At 34.2% G+C, this 16,232-nt stretch overlaps 1 protein-coding gene across 3 annotated transcripts in view; it reads right to left on the reverse strand.

The window, feature by feature from the left end:
- Rabgap1l (RAB GTPase activating protein 1 like) overlaps nt 1-16,232 on the reverse strand; it is a 452,094-nt gene that overhangs the window by 187,488 nt on the left and 248,374 nt on the right. For all 3 annotated transcript variants that reach the window (XM_090340389.1, XM_090340388.1, XM_090340390.1), the window contains 2 exons: nt 9,147-9,221; nt 418-543 (listed from right to left, as the gene is read on the reverse strand). In XM_090340389.1, the coding sequence (XP_090196515.1) occupies nt 418-543; nt 9,147-9,221 (201 nt within the window). The remainder of the gene's footprint in view (nt 1-417; nt 544-9,146; nt 9,222-16,232) is intronic.

Genomic DNA, 16,232 nt, shown 5'->3' on the forward strand with positions numbered 1-16,232 from the left:
TCTTAAGAAATTACCTAATTAATCTTTCTGTCTTTTCCAAGTATCCTCTTGAACTTAAATATGGTAATAGTGTTAATTAGCATTAAAATTATCTTAGATATTTTCATTTTTATTTGATATCTTCATTTTTCTACAAATAATTGTACAATATTAATTATAATTTACCATATTTCGCTTTATGTTGCACTGAAGTTTGACATTTAAAAAAATGAAATTATTTTTACAAGTCAAATGGATATATATATATATATATATGTTTAGATTTTTCAACATAGATTCAAGCCAGAAACTAAGTCTATTTACATTTTTTTTCTGCATTAAATGAAACTTTAAAAACTTGTTATAGCTCATCAACCTTAGGCTATTTCAATAACTCAATAAGTCCCTGGATGATAAAAGTTCCTAATTTTTATTTACCTGCATTAGTCTCTCCAATTGGTAGAATTTGCAATGAAGATCTTCAAAGTTGTTTTTGTAGAGGTCTCTTAAACCATAGTCATACATGATTTTCACCAAAACACAGAAAGCTTGTTCCTCTGGCATCTACAGGAAAATATATACATACAAACATGAATTAGTAGCTTGAATCAGACTGTCAAAGAACTACCATTGTGTTATTAAACATAGCTAAAGTCCTGCTGTGAATAAAGCCTTTTAGACCAAGACTTCATCAGCAACATAGTTAAAATTTGTGTTCAAAACCTTGAGACTTCACTTTCTTTTTTTCTTTTTCTTTTTTTAATTTTTTATTGTTGAGATAATATACTGAGGGGTTACAGTTACATTCACCAGATAGTAGGTACATTACTTCTCAGAGTCTTCACTTTCTTAAGAGGACAAGATGAACTGTCATTCTATGCATACTGTCTCAGTATAATCTGTTCACTAGGTTATATATATATATTTTTAAAAGGCAAGCTATCTATCTATATATCTAGTTACTATATTTTTCTTCCCCTAATAATATAAGTTGGAATTATTTTGCTCTGGGTATATAAAGCATTCCATTATATGAATGTATCAAAGTTCATTTACTCTGTTTCCTATTAAAGGGTACTTGGGATGTTACTTGAAAAAATATCAATAGCAATGAAACAACCTTGTATATGCATCAGATTTTACCCAGGCAGGGATGGTGGATTAAGACATTCCCAAAAGTGGGACTGTAGCTCAAAGGATGAATACAGTTTTAAATTTGACCAACAATGTGATGTTGTACTCTAGAATCTTCTTGATGTTAGTATTCTTCCAATTAAAAAAAGTTTTTAGGACAGGATTTTACAAGTTTCTATCATTAAGATTTAAGGAAAATATATTAACTAGATCTCTAAGACATATTTTATCTGAATAGAAAATTAAGTATGAAGCCAAAAGAATGAATGTCAAAGTCGTGGTATCAAAAAGTTGAAAGAATATAAAAAAGCAAATACTCAATAGTCTGGAAATTACAGAAGCGCTTGTAATAATTCAATGTCTGAGGATTAAATGTTAAGTAGTTAAGCAGATTTTACTTCTATTGTTTTGATTCTCTAAATATTTGTCTAGTCTTCTTTCTTTATGGACGTCTAAAAATGTTTGGCCTATCACCTTAGGTATTCAAATCTTCTGGCATTTTTCAGCTGCCATTTACTCACTTAGAATACAAAATACGTCCTTTAATCCTTTAATATTTCTGACTTTAGTGCCTCAAATGAAGCTGACTTTCACTTTTCTGGCTTATTTGTCTTAACACAAAATTGTAAGCCTCAGACATTTCTTTTCGATCTGTTATCAAGTGACTTCAAAAAGAGCAATGGGAATCAGCTAGAGAAACCAAGTCACTCCATCTCTTTCTTTTTTTTTCCTGATACTTCTTTTTTTCATATATTTTTATTGTAATTAATAGAAGGGTTACATTATATTTACCAGATAGAAGGTGCATTACTTCACATACATTGATACCCTTTCTCACGTCTTGGTCCCCATTTCCCTCCCCCCAACCCTGTCCCTCATCTTGTTTTCCTTCCTTCCCTATCCGACTTCAAATAACCAAATACGCATATGTAAAATATATCAGATAACCAGGTGAAATACTGTAACAATATGAGATAACTAAGGGACAGCAAAAGAGATGAGAGATAACATGGTACATTAAAGACAAACAATCATTATATGACTTTTGTTTCTATATCCTACAGGTCCTTTCATTTAGCGGCATTCTATATGGCCTTACGTATCTAGACTTTGTTCTATTGTAAATCTAAGGTTTCTACTGATTTTGACAAATGAGGGAAACCTTTTTTTTTTTGCCAGTCCTGGGCTTGAGCTCAGGGCCTGAGCCTCTCCTTGGACTTTCTCAAGGCTAGAGCTCTACCACTTGAGTCTCAGCACCACTTCTAGCTTTTTTCTATGTATGTGATACCGAGGAATCAAACTGGGTCTTCCTGCATGCTAGGCAAGCACTCTACCACTAGGCCAAACTCCTGGCCCCTACCTAGGATTTTATAAAGGAAATAATAAGCCTTTATTTTCATGAATATGATAAAATCCCTGAAGCAAATAAACAGCTAAAGAGCCTGTGTTCTTCATACATAGAGATGCTTACAGGTCACTGCCTTAATAAGGACTCATAAATCTTCAATAGGCAAGGTAGGTTATACTATGATATTGCTACAGCTAGCACACAACTAGAGGAATGGCTAGATGAGGATAAATTATTCAAATATAATCAAATATGAATTATTCAAAATAATCACATAGTAATGACAAATGGAAACAAATATCTGTTCGTTTTTAGGTTTGAAGCTCACTTGACATCTCTCTCTTCAACCTTCTTTTCACACAGAAATCATTTCAAAGTTTGAACTGATAATCCCAGTCTATAATCTTTATTTATCAGAAAATAGATTTGTATTTGTGAAAAAGATGTAGTCTTGGCAATTAGTACTGGTTATATCTCTCTCCAGTAATATACTCAAGTTTATGATTTTTGTCAATAAACCCATTTCCAGTTGTGGGGCTTTGGACTCTGGGTCTGGCGGCTATCTCTGAGCTCTTCAGCTGAAGGCTACCGCCCTATCCCTGGAACCACAGCACCACTTCCGGTTTTCTAGTGGTTAATTGGAGATAAGGGTCTCACTGTCTGTAGTACCTGGGCTGGTTTTGAACTGCGATCTTCAGATCTCAGCCTTCTGAGTAGCTCGGATTAGAAGCATGAGCCACCATGCCTGGCTCCCTGTGAAGATTTTTAAAAGCACTAGTAACAAAATGAATAAAAAGCCAGGTACTAGTTCAGTCCTGTAATCCTAGCTATTCAGAGGCTGAGATTTCAAGGTTCATAGTTCAAAGCCAGCCTGTTGTGATAAGCATTTAATCCTTTTTTTTTTTTATAAATTAAACTACTAATGTCACCAGGCTATTGTTAAATAATCTGGACATTTCTAAGCACTGACGAAGCTTATGAAATTTTAAACCTTCACTTATAAAAACCAGAAAATTCAAACCTTGGGTTGTGACATACTCTCATTTTTTGGTCTCTTTTTTCTCCTTAGAGAATGTGAAATATAGATGACCATGCATGCTGAATGGATAGCATCTTGAAAGCGGCTTCTCTGACTGTGATTAATATGAAGCCTCCAAAGGATGTCTGGCAGCAAAAAGAAGCATTAGCTTATGTAACAGGTAAGAAATTAGCCAGAAAGGTCCTAACAACATATATTGTTGGCACCTTGGGATGGTGTGCTCGATCAATTTTTTTTTTTTTTGCCAGTCCTGGGCTTGAGCTCAGGGTCTGAGCCCTGTCTTTGGACTTTCTCAAGGCTAGAGGTCTACCACTTGAGTCTCAGCACCACTTCTGGCTTTTTTCTATGTATGTGGAACCGAGGAATCAAACCTGGGTCTTTGTGCATGCTAGGCAAGCACTCAACTACTAGGCCAAACTCCCGGCCCTTGATCAATTTTTTTTCAATTTGTTTTCTGTTCTTTTTTTGTATCATTTTTTATTGTAATTAACAGAAAGGTTACATTATATTCACCAGATAGAAGGTGCAATTAATAATCACTGCTACCCCTTCTCATGTTCTTGTCCCCATTTCCCTCCCCTCTCCTCCCTCTCCCTCTCCCCTCATCTTGTTTTTCCTATTCCCAATCCCATTTCAAGTAAACAAATAAACATATATAAAATATATCAGATAACAAGGTAAGATACTGTAACAATATGAGATAACCAAGGGACAACAAAAGAGATGAGAAATAACATAGTACATCAAGAACAACAATCATACATTATATGGCTCTTGTTTCTATATCCTGGCACTTGATAAATTTTTTAAAGCTAGCCTACATTCTACCAGTTAAACAATGTAGGCAAAAATATGGGGGAAAAACTTTCAGTTAAATTCTGTCATTAAAATTTGATAGTAGATAGGTTACTGCGGCATAATGATTTACAGAATTTTTCACATGATACCAATGAAAATTAGACTATGCTTTTTATTAACACTATGTTGAATCTCTCCTTAAGGATTCTGAAAGCATTTCTATATTTTTATATGTCATACCAACAACTGCATAATTCTATTGATTTAGAAAGTATGAGAGACTAGGCTGACATTTTTTATTTGTTTGTTCATTTGTCATGTGTGGGTGTAGGGAGTTTGAACACAGGGCCTGGACACTGACTATTTTGATGCTTAGTTGGCGATTGAGAGTCTTACAAATTTTCCTACCTAGGTTGACTATGAACCGACATCCTCAGATCTCAGCTTTGTGAGTAGTTAGAATTACAGGTGTGAGCCAACTGTACCTATAGACTAATATTTTGTATATCTTGTGACACTTTTATTGGAAAAGCTCACAAAAGCTGGTTTTTCATGTGACCCTTGTTATTATAAGGTAGATAATAAAAAACAGAATATTTGACATTTCTATTTACGTTTTCTACTTTTTGAATCACTGTCTCAATTTAGGTGATGGGATATGGTATGTTTCCCAACAATTATTAATTTGTAATTCACTGAACCTCTCAGAAATCTCAAAGCTGCAGATGTTGGCACAAATCTGGGAGAAAAGGAATCCTAATACACTGTTGTGGGAATAGAAACTATACAACCCCTGTGGAAGGCAATTTGGAGAATCCTCCAAAAAATTTAACATAGAAGTACCGTATGATCAGAGATACCATTCTTGAGCATTTATCCAAGATTACAGGTCAGAATACAGTAAAGACACTTGTCTACTCATGTGTGAATATATACATATAAATATGTGTGTACATGTACACATGTATATGTATATACAAACATGTATATGTGTATATGTATATACACATGTATATGTATCTGTATATGTATATACACATCAAGAAGATCGATAGTATGTCATGTGCAAGGAAATGGAAGTACCTAGAAAAAAATAAGGTTAAGTGAACTAAGTAAGCCAAGTTTCAAACAGACAAAGGATGTATTTTTTCCTTGTTTGTGGAAGTTAGATATAAATTATAAACATATATATGATCAGATTGTTGTTCTTAATGTACTATGTGAAGTTATTTCTTTTCTCTTTTTTCCACTTACGGTTAATCTCATGTGGTTACCGTATCTTACTTTGTTACCTAGTATACTGTATATACATTTATTTGTCTATTTGAAATAGAGAAGGGAAGGGGGAAAACAAGATATCTGGGAGGGGGAGAGAAGAGGGAATGGGGAAACATAAGAAGGGATATCAAGATTTGAGAAGTAATGTACCCACTGCCTGATGAATGTAATTATAACCCCTATATACATTATCCAGACAATAAAATAAAATAAAAATATGTAAATGTATACATGGTATTATTCATATGTAAATAAAAAATTCAAGTATATACATGCAGAAAAGAATTTTAATGGTATAACCTGTTTGAACAAAGACCTCAAAGATTAACAAAATGAACATCAGGAAGCTGGAATTTGTGGTTTCAAAGAGGCTGAAGTCAAGAAAAGGGGGTAGATGAATGAAAAAAAGATGTTGGTTAAATGTAGTCATAATATTCCATGTATATATGTAAAAATGGAACTAGAAAAATTGAGAGGATGGTGTAGGGTTGGGGGAGATAAAGAGGTATTACGAGAAGAGTAACATTGACCAAGATGCATTATACATATAAATTGACATGTTGAATAGTAATCCCTTTGTGAACCTACTTAAAAGATAATAATGAAACAGATTTTTTTATAAAAGAAATCTCAAAACAGATTTCTGACATTCTTTAATCAATATATTATAATTATCATATTATCATATAAATATAATATCTAATACATTTAAATCAATAAATTTAACTTTAATCAATATATTATAATCTATTAGGATACCTTATATGCATATAAAGAATTAAAACTGAGTACTGTATTATAATGTGTTAATATGGGGACAGGTAAAATTGAATAGGTATAGTCAAAGATTACTTTGTTTTTTTTTATTTTTTTTATTTATTTTTTTTATTTTTTTTATTTTTTGCCAGTCGTGGGCTTGAGCTCAGGGCCTGAGCACTGTCCTTGGACTTTCTCAAGGCTAGAGCTCTAGCCCTTGAGCCTCAGCACCATTTCTGGCTTTTTTCTATGTATGTGGTACCGAGGAATCGAACCCGGGTCTTCATGCATGCTAGGCAAGCACTTTAACCACTAGGCCAAACTCCCAGCCCCCTCAAAGATTACTTTGTTCAAAACAAAGTCCACAGCATGACATCATCTTCTCATCAGCATGGTTTTAATGCTGTTTTAGAAGAAAATGGCTTGTGCTTTGATGAACACACTCATGAGACTGCTGAAAGTACCCAGTTTCCTGAGATAAAAACCTGACCATTTCTTGATTCTAGGTGGATCTGATAGTAGAAAACCTCCTGAGAACTTGTGATAATAAACTTGTGCTTGATCATCACAGGGTGCCCCAAGATTTGAAAATGTCAAAGAAAGAATAACAAGGAGACAGAGGTAACTATAACAAGGTGATAACACATCAGAGAAAGCAATCAATCTCAAAGTCAGTTGAAGTAAATAATTTCTGCAGAGCCAACATGTATTATCAGAACAACCAGGTCATCAAAATTAGGACAGTAAGTCTACTAAATGCTCTTCATTTTCAGAATGCCAACCCCAATTTTACGTTTATCTGGTCTCTCTGCTACTTTTAACACTATGCATTGCTTTTCCCCTACTGAAAACTAAACTTCAAGGGTTCCATTTCATTAATCACTGAAATGCTTGGTGTCCTTGAACTTCTTTTTGTTTATTTTAGTTTATTTATCCTTCTTACTTTATCGGATCTAGTCAAAAGATTTCAGCTTTGATTCTCCTTCCCCGCACCCCCACCCCGCCCTAGTCTCCAAAACCCAACTGACTGCTGGATAGTTCTATGTAGATGCCTCAGAAAGATCTCAAATTTAACAACAAAATTTATTATCAACCTCTAAACTTCTTCCATATAATTTCAATGGATACATTTTCTATCTCAGGTAGAAATACTAGTACATTCAGGCAGCCACAAAAGCTAGAAAACTAGACCTTAGACCATTCTTTTCCTAAATTATCGACAAAACTTACCAGTTGTGTCTGCTGAATATTTACTAATTCTAATTTTTTTTCTGGCTCTAAATATCTTTCAGATTGATTATCTTTTCCTTTTTGCAATTCAGGGGTTACAGCTCAGAGACTCATGCTCACTCAGCTTGCTTGTTCAACTTCACTTGCTTAGCTGGCACTTTTCCACTTGAGCCAAGCCTTAAGTCCTGGTTTTTGCTGGTTATTTTGGAGACAGTATTGTATGAAGTTTTTTTTCTGACTCTGGCTTGGATCTATGATCCTCTGGATCTCAGGCTCCTGAGTAGCTAGCATGGGAACCTTGCTTAGATTGGTATTTTCTAACTAGTCTCTCTGATTTTTTTTTTCCAGTCATGGGCTTGAATTCGGGGCCTTAGCACTATCTTCGGGCTTTTTCAAGGCTAGAGCTCTGCTACCTGAGCCCACAGCATCACTTCCAGCTTTTTCTATGTATGTGGTACCAAGGAATCGAACCTGGGTCTTTATGCATGCTAGGTAAGCACTCTATCACTAGGCCAAACTCCCAGACCCACCTCTTTGATTTTTGTTCTCTTTAATGCCACTCTACACAAATATGGAAAGAATTTATCTCAAAAGAAAATATAATTATATTATTCCCTTACTTCAAAGTAATCAATGGCTTCTCTTTTGCTCTAGAACAAAGTCACCTTTTTACATGACTATAAAATCCCCATATTGTGATCTCTGCCCATCTTACCACCATTGCATTCCTTCATGTAGTTCCCACAGCCAACTATAAATTCATATGCTCTTTTTGCATATAGTTCCCTTTTATTTCCACATATTGGCTTCGGTTTCTTTTATCTAGAATTATTTGCTATTTGTTCACCCTCTTGTTATCCCCAAATAAGTTATCTGTAAAACATAAATTATTGCAAAACATCCACCAGCTCCAGAAAATTTTTTCTGAAAGTTCTGACAGAGCTGGATTGGGTAATTCTCCTATTATCTTACCCAGTGTTTTACTTTGCTTCACACACAATAAGTGCTCAAGTGAGTATGTATTATTTCTGTCATCAGAAAAATCAATACAGACTCAGAAGAGAAAAAAATAATAAGTTTACAGTACATTATCTGTGCCCCATCTGGAACTGTAAAGTGTTAGAGAACACAAATTATAAATGATTCATCTTTGTAATCCCACTTCTAGCCAGGATCCCACAATTGATGCTCAGTAAATGTTCAGTTAAATAAAGGTGACTGTCAGAAAAGGCAGTATGTAAAAATAAATCATAGAAAATGTAAAAGACCTTCTTGTCACAGTACACTGCTTCATACTCGCCAAGTTTGTATATCTGAGCAATTACATTGACTTCAGTATTCTAGATTGTTTTAGTTAAAAATACACTCAAACATGCAATTTATTTTTTTCTAGGCAGCTAAATTAATTCTATTCTGTCTGTCCTTGACATCAGATCTTTTACTTTATCACCCAAGGTACATTTTCAAACAAATATGCCATATGTAATCTTCATCAGGCAAATGGGAAATCTGAAGGAAGAACGAAACCAAGTAGAAAATAAATTTGGTAGGACTGTGCTATTTATCAGATGGAAAATTACTTACATGCAATAGAAGTACAGCAGCAAGAAAAGACTGTCCTTGACAGTACCCTATCTCTTCATCAAACACGGAGTAGGCCTAGAGAAAGTGAAAGGAAATACTATAAATGCAGAGTTTAACGTAAGTGTTAACTACATAGGCTGCTATAGTGACTGAGGAACCTTTATCGCATTTTCAGACTTTTGCAATTAGAATGTCTACCTGTAGCTCCTGAGGATGACCCAAAGACATAGTATGTTTCCTAAAGTAACTGAAAGTTCTAGCTGAATATTCGACTAGAGGCTTATCTTCAGAATTTGAAAATAAAGAAAAGCTCAGATAAATGAAAGTAATTTTGAAAGATTATGGTTTGAGATCATGATTTCAAGGGCAAAGGGTGGAGAAGAACAATTATGATGCACTAGAAGGGCAAAGTCTTGAAGCTTCTGAGGTATAATATAGACTGGCTATTTTGAGAGACAGGCAACTAGAAGTTCAAAAATACCTATATGTTTGTTAAATGTGCCATTTGAAATATAATGTAAAAATTAGTGTTAATAAAATCTTTCAAAAAAAGACATATAAACTACTACCCTGTTTTCCATAAAATGGCTCCTTTCATATATTGTGATGGACATGGAAGAAACATTTAGCACTTCCTTGTACTTTTTGCAGAAAATTGAAGTGAATGTATCATGTCACTATATGTCTCAGAACTATAAGTGCTAAGATATTAATAACATCACCATTTAGCCTCAAAAGTTTCCTAATTATGGTGTAGTCAGTGGAACCATTCAATCCAACACTAGACTCCATGTAATACACTCAGAGTCTAAAGAACTTGGAATTCTCACTTTAAAAAAGTGTATGTTAATAGATAACATTATATAACTAATTTTCTCCTTAACTTTAAGGAATTCATAATTAAATATATTATACAACTCTAGAAAAGAGCTCATCATCTTTGGTAGCTTAGAACAGCCACTCTTCCTGGCTTCTGTATTTATCTATTTATATGAATCTTAATTCTGTAAATCCTTTCAAGTCTTTGAGTAAGTAAACAATAATCACTCAATCAACATAAAGTCATAACACTATTGTTCTCTTTTATCTTTTTCACTGCTAATGATTATCACACTTCCTTAGAATGAGAGAAAAATAGATCATCAGAATCATTAGTAAATTTGAAAGAAGTGTGTCTTCATTATCATCAATTTCCAGAGCCTTGTCTAATTTAAAAAATTTTAAATAAGTTAGCATCTCCTACTAATTTAATTTTTTCCTTAATGCAACCACATTTCTGATGGCTTAATTTGTATCTTTATTCAGAGCTCATGAATCTTGGGGGGTGGGAAATAGAAGTCTATAGAAAAAGTATAGAGGAGGAAAATGGAAATGAGGGGTATGTTTTTAATCTTATCTTTATTTAAAGCATTTCTAATTATAATCTTCTGTGTCATTTCTTTTCCTATGAACTGGGAACTCAGATTTGTGAGGAGAGAGCAGTGTTAGAGTGAGAAGGTATTCTCAAAGCTTCTTCTACCATGAAAGATACACACTGAGGATTTCTTAAGACTATGAGTCTCCAAAGTTCATCATGCTTGTTAATCAAGCCTACATAATTATGACAAATGTTTGATCCATTTTTGCAAATATGGTTAATGCTTTCTGGAAGTTGTGCCATTATTTATATACCATTTCTGTTATAAGAGAAGTTCAATAAAAATAAAGGCTTGCGATATTTCAGAGAAGATAATTCAGTGACTATAGCTTATTCTCTAAATAGTCAAAGATAAATGTGAAAAACAGCCGTGTTAATTTTCTAGTTGTTTTATGTTCTGAATATAGGTTAGAGGCAATAAAATGACTTTTCAAACCTATCCTACTTTTTTTTTTGTCAGAACTCTTAGCCAAAGTGCTGTCCCTGAGCTCTTCAGCTCAAGGTGACTGCCCTACCCCTTGAGCCACAGCACCACTTCCAGTTTTCTAGTGGTTAATTGAAGATAAGAGTCTCAAAAACTTCACTGCCTGGGCTGGCTTTGAATTGTGACCCTCAAATCTCAGCCTGCTGAGTAACTAGGACTATAGGCATGAGCCACCAGCACTTCACTAGGCCTACACTACTGATAGCATGACTTACTATTGGGTTTTGCTGAATAATTTTAAAAAATACTGTTATGCTTTAATCTTTCTTGTCGAACAACATCTTCTACTAAAAAACTGTGTGTGTGTGTGTATATATATATATATATATATATATATTTTTTTTTTTTTTTTTGGTCAGTCATGGACCTTGAGCTTTCTCAAGGCAAGTGCTTTATCACTTGAGCCACAGTACCTCTTCTGCTTTTTTCTGTGTATGTGGTACCAAGGAGTTTGGCCTAGTGGTACTTGCCTAGCATGCACAAAGACCCGGGTTCAATTCCTTGGTATCACATTCCTAGAAAAAGCCAGAAGTGATGCTGTAGCTCAAGTGGTAGAACTCTAGTCTTGAGAAAACCCAAGGATAGTGCTCAGGCCCTGAGCTCAAGCCCAGGACTGGCAAAAACAAAACAGAACAAAAGTATGGAATCTATTTAAAAATGAGATCTGTTATCATATAATCTGTAAAATAAACAAAAAGTATATGAAGGAAAATCTATTTTTAAGTAATGACATAATAACCTGAATGAAATGAGGTTCCAGAGGTACAAAAATTGAAATCCACTGGTTGTTTTAAAAAAAAGGTAAAATGTAAATAAAGATTTTAGTATAGTAATAATAATACAAATGGTTTTTAAAATAATTTTTTTTTTTTGCCAGTCCTGTGCTTGATCTCAGGGCCTGAGCACTGTCCTTGGACTTTTCTCAAGGCTAGTGCTCTACCACTTGAGCCACAGCACCACTTCCAGCTTTTCTCTGTATGTGGTACCTAGAAATCGAACCTGGTTTTTTGTGCATGCTGGGCAAGCACTTTACCACTAAACTCCCAGCCCCAAATAATTCTTTAATATTAATTTCTCTAGCTAAATTTCTCTAGTTAAATAACCACTAACATTTGCATATTAGTATGTGATAACCCCTGAATCTGCATGCTGGCTAACATATGTAACCAATTTCAGATGAATAAAATGAAACTATAACAAACATTTTATGTTTGGTAAGTATTCTCTAAATATCTAAAAAGGAATTAAAGAGATGCCTGTAGTGAGAAAAGGTAAAGGAGTGATAATTACAAAATTCAGAAAGAAAGTTGAGTAGTATAGAGGGAGACTGAATCTAAAAAAAACAACCAGAAAGTGGGAGAAAACATGAGAAGGGGTATCAATGTTCAAGAAGTAATGTACCCACTACCTGACAAATGTAATTATAACCCCTCTATTTGTTACCCCAACAATAAAATACAATAAAAAATCATGGTAAAACATTCTTAAGCTGGAATCACAAGGGTGTTATTTCTGTTACTGCTTTTTGAAATCATATATACAAATTAGGTTAAAATATCTCATTAAATGTCATAATTGTAATATTAGATTTAAATATCAAAATACTCATTCAAATAGTTTGTCTTTGGAGGGAGGGAAATGGGGACCAACTCATGAGAAAGGGTATCAATGTTTGTGAAGTAATGCACCTTTTATCTGGTGAATATAATGTAACCCATCTATTAATTACAATAAAAATATATGAAAAAAACCAAATAGTTTGTCTTAAGATTTCAACCTGAGTAGTAGCTCTACTATACAAATACATAAAAGATATATCAAGGTTTCAATATACAAGTATACATCAATTGTTTATTTTGTTATTAAAGCATGTATCATAAATAATCATATTTAGACTTAAATTGAAATAGGTTATCTCTGCCACTAACCTACAAAAATCAATAAGAATGTTTTTATTTAATAAAATCCAAATTGTTACTGGTTAAAACAAAAATTATTAGATTTTGAAAGGGTCTGAAACATTGGAAAACCAAGTAAAATATTAATGGAGGTATATTCCCAGACTGCAATTCCATACTTTCAAACTTGCTTATAAATGAGTTGTCTTATTAAAAGTTTTCAGTACCTAATATTCCTCATTATTAAAATACTTTTCCCCCAAGCCTGGAGAATCATTATTAATTGTCTGTTTTCTGATTCTTTCAGTACTTAGAACACATAGTCCATAGTGATAAACAGATCATTTTCTAGAAGTTCATTTACTGGTAATTTCTTTAAAAACCAACACATATCCCATGAAAGGAATATGGTTATGAGAATCTCAGACAGCCACAATCAATACAGTGTCAGTAAAGTACACCAACTCCATTGTTAAGAAATCCCCTAAAAAATTTTTTTAGCCAGGCACAGTAGCACATGCTTTTAAGTCTTGCATCTTGAGAGAAAATGATTGGGAAGAATACTGTGTGCGTCCAGAAAAGTTATCAAGAAGCTATCTCAATAAGAAAGTTGGAAATTATGGCTCCTACCTGCCACCCCTACTATACAGGAGGCATAAAGAAGGACTGCAATGCAGATTGGCCTAGGGGGGAAAAATGAGATCATATCTGAAAATTAACTAAAAGCAAGCAGCTGGGAGTATGGATCAATCAGTAGGGCACATCCCTAGAAAGTGGAAGGTCTTAAATTCAAATCCTAGGGCCACAAAAATTATTTGTTCTTGTTGCTTTGGTGTCAGTCCTGGGGCTTCAATTCAGGGCCTAGGTACTGTCTCTGAGCTTCTGTTCTCAAGGCCAGATACTCCACCAATGGACAAATGGATCAAAAAATGTGTATATACAAAATAGAATCTTATGTATCCATTAGCAAGAATGATATCATACAATATGTGAAGAAATGGGAAGACCTTGAAGAAATTATGCTAAGTTGGGCCCAGAGAAACAACAAATGCATGTTTTCCCTTATATGTGGAAGCTAACTTTAGTGTGTAAAGTTTTAAGTAAATATGTTGCATGATATACAAGTATATACAAATGTATTAACTGAAATAAGGTAGATTCAATGAAGATCTCAAATAGTGTAATTTCTTAGAAAGGCAAAATCAAAGTTCAGCAAAATAAATCACCAGGAAGCGGGTACTTAAAATGGATGGGGTGGGGCCAAGGGGAAAGGAAAGACAAATTGGAGAAGAGAAGGAGAATGCAGTTAAGAAGGGATGGGTAAGAATGATGAAGAGGCGACAAGATGTATTGTATTCATAAACTGCTTAATTAAATGGCTTCTACTTTATACAACTACTTAAAAGTTTAAATAAAGCTTCTGAATTTCAACAAAAATAATAATAAAAGAGGGCCTGGAACCTCTAGGATATAGAAACAAAAGTCATATAATGAGTGATTGTTATTTTTAATGTACTATGCTATCTCTCATCTCTTTTGCTGTCCCTTGCTTATCTCATAACATTACAATATTTCATCTGGTTATCTGATATATTGTATATATGCATATTTGGTTATTTGAAATTGGATAGGGAAGGGGGAAAACAAGATGAGGGGTGGAGGTGGGGGGAGGGAAATGGGGACCAAGACATGAGAAAGGGTATCAATGTTTGTGAAGTAATGCACCTTCTATCTGGTGAATATAATGTAACCCTTCTATTAATTACAATAAAAAATATATGAGGAAATAAAAAGAGGGCCTGGAGCGTGGCCTACTGGTAATGTACTCACCTAGCATGCACAAAGCCCTTGGTTTGATTTCTAGGAACCACATACACAAAACGCTGGAAGTGGCGCTGTGGCTCAAATGGGAGAGTGCTAGCCTTGAGCAAAATGTGTCCAAGAACAGTGCCCAGATCCTAACTTCAAGCCCCAGGAATGGCAAAAAATAAGAAATAGAAAAGAAGAGAAAGAAAAATGTACTTGAAAACAAAAGTGATCAATAGTTTCAGATGTTGCTGACATATCAGGAAGAAGGCAAATTTAATCATTAATGTTTCTATACAGGCTATGGGTTTTTTTGATCAATGCTATTTTCAGAGCATTGATACAACTAGTTTATGAAGGGATAGGAAGGGAGGAATTGGTTATAGTAAATATAAATAAATCTTTTAAAGATTTTTTATAAAGGAGAACTTTATCTCAGACATAAAGGTAATAACAACAGTTCTAACAAATTCATGTGATGATAAAGTGTCTATCATATACACAGTAATGTGATGGATAAATGGTAGGAATTATACTCTGGTATCTAGAAGAATGACTGCGTCCTTCCTTCCAGTATCCCATGTATTCCATCATTAGGGGAAAACATAGAAGTGTCTAGTTGGAGTCTTCTCATTACTCATATTTTTATGGATTCTTAGATCCAGTGCCTTACTGAGAGGGATATGTTTGCTATAGGTGTCTCAGAGACACCAGGTTACCAATTTGTTATATAGTGCCTCTTTTTTACTTTATGAAGCCCAATGTATTAATGCCAACCAAAGACATTTTTTCACATCTGAAATTGTATAATATAACATTCACAATATTATCTAAAGAAATAATGGCCGGGCTAGGAGTTTGGCCTATTGGTAGAGTGCTTGCCTAGTGTGCATGAAGACCCCAGTTCAATCCTCAGTACCACATACATAGAAAAAGCTGGAAGTAGTGCTCTGGCTCAAGTAGTAGAGCTCTAGTCTTGAAAAAGCCCAAGGACAGTGCTCATACCCTAAGCTCAAGCACCAGAACTGGCAAAAAGAAAAAAAAATGGCAGAGATAAAGAACCTCTCCATGTTTACAAAGCCATTAGTGTAGAGAAGTGGGTTGATAAGAGTTCAAACTCTCAGAGCATGACAGGATGTAGTAAAGTCCATACTTCATGACATATTGATACAGGATATCAGAGCTTAACAGCAGTAAAGAGAATCTGCATGCAAGAGAAACGTGGCAATAATGGGAGATTGGTGACATGAAGATATTGCTCAAATGAATGACTGTATTAAGAATGACTTGTTATACTGAAATTAATCCTCTAATGTCAGAATGGAATTAAAAGTATTGTTATGAATCTTTAAGTTTTTATAGCACGTGCAGCAAGACATAAAAACAAATAGGGCAAAAACAACAGCGAAAGAAGGCAGAACAAGACCTCTGAGAATGTTCTCTTCCCTTATAGTAAATTATATGGCAAAAATTGTTGAATT

The sequence above is a fragment of the Megascapheus bottae genome, chromosome 10 (assembly GCF_031878675.1).
Source record: "Megascapheus bottae isolate mThoBot1 chromosome 10, mThoBot2.hap1, whole genome shotgun sequence".
In the NCBI taxonomy this organism is placed as follows: domain Eukaryota; kingdom Metazoa; phylum Chordata; class Mammalia; order Rodentia; family Geomyidae; genus Megascapheus; species Megascapheus bottae.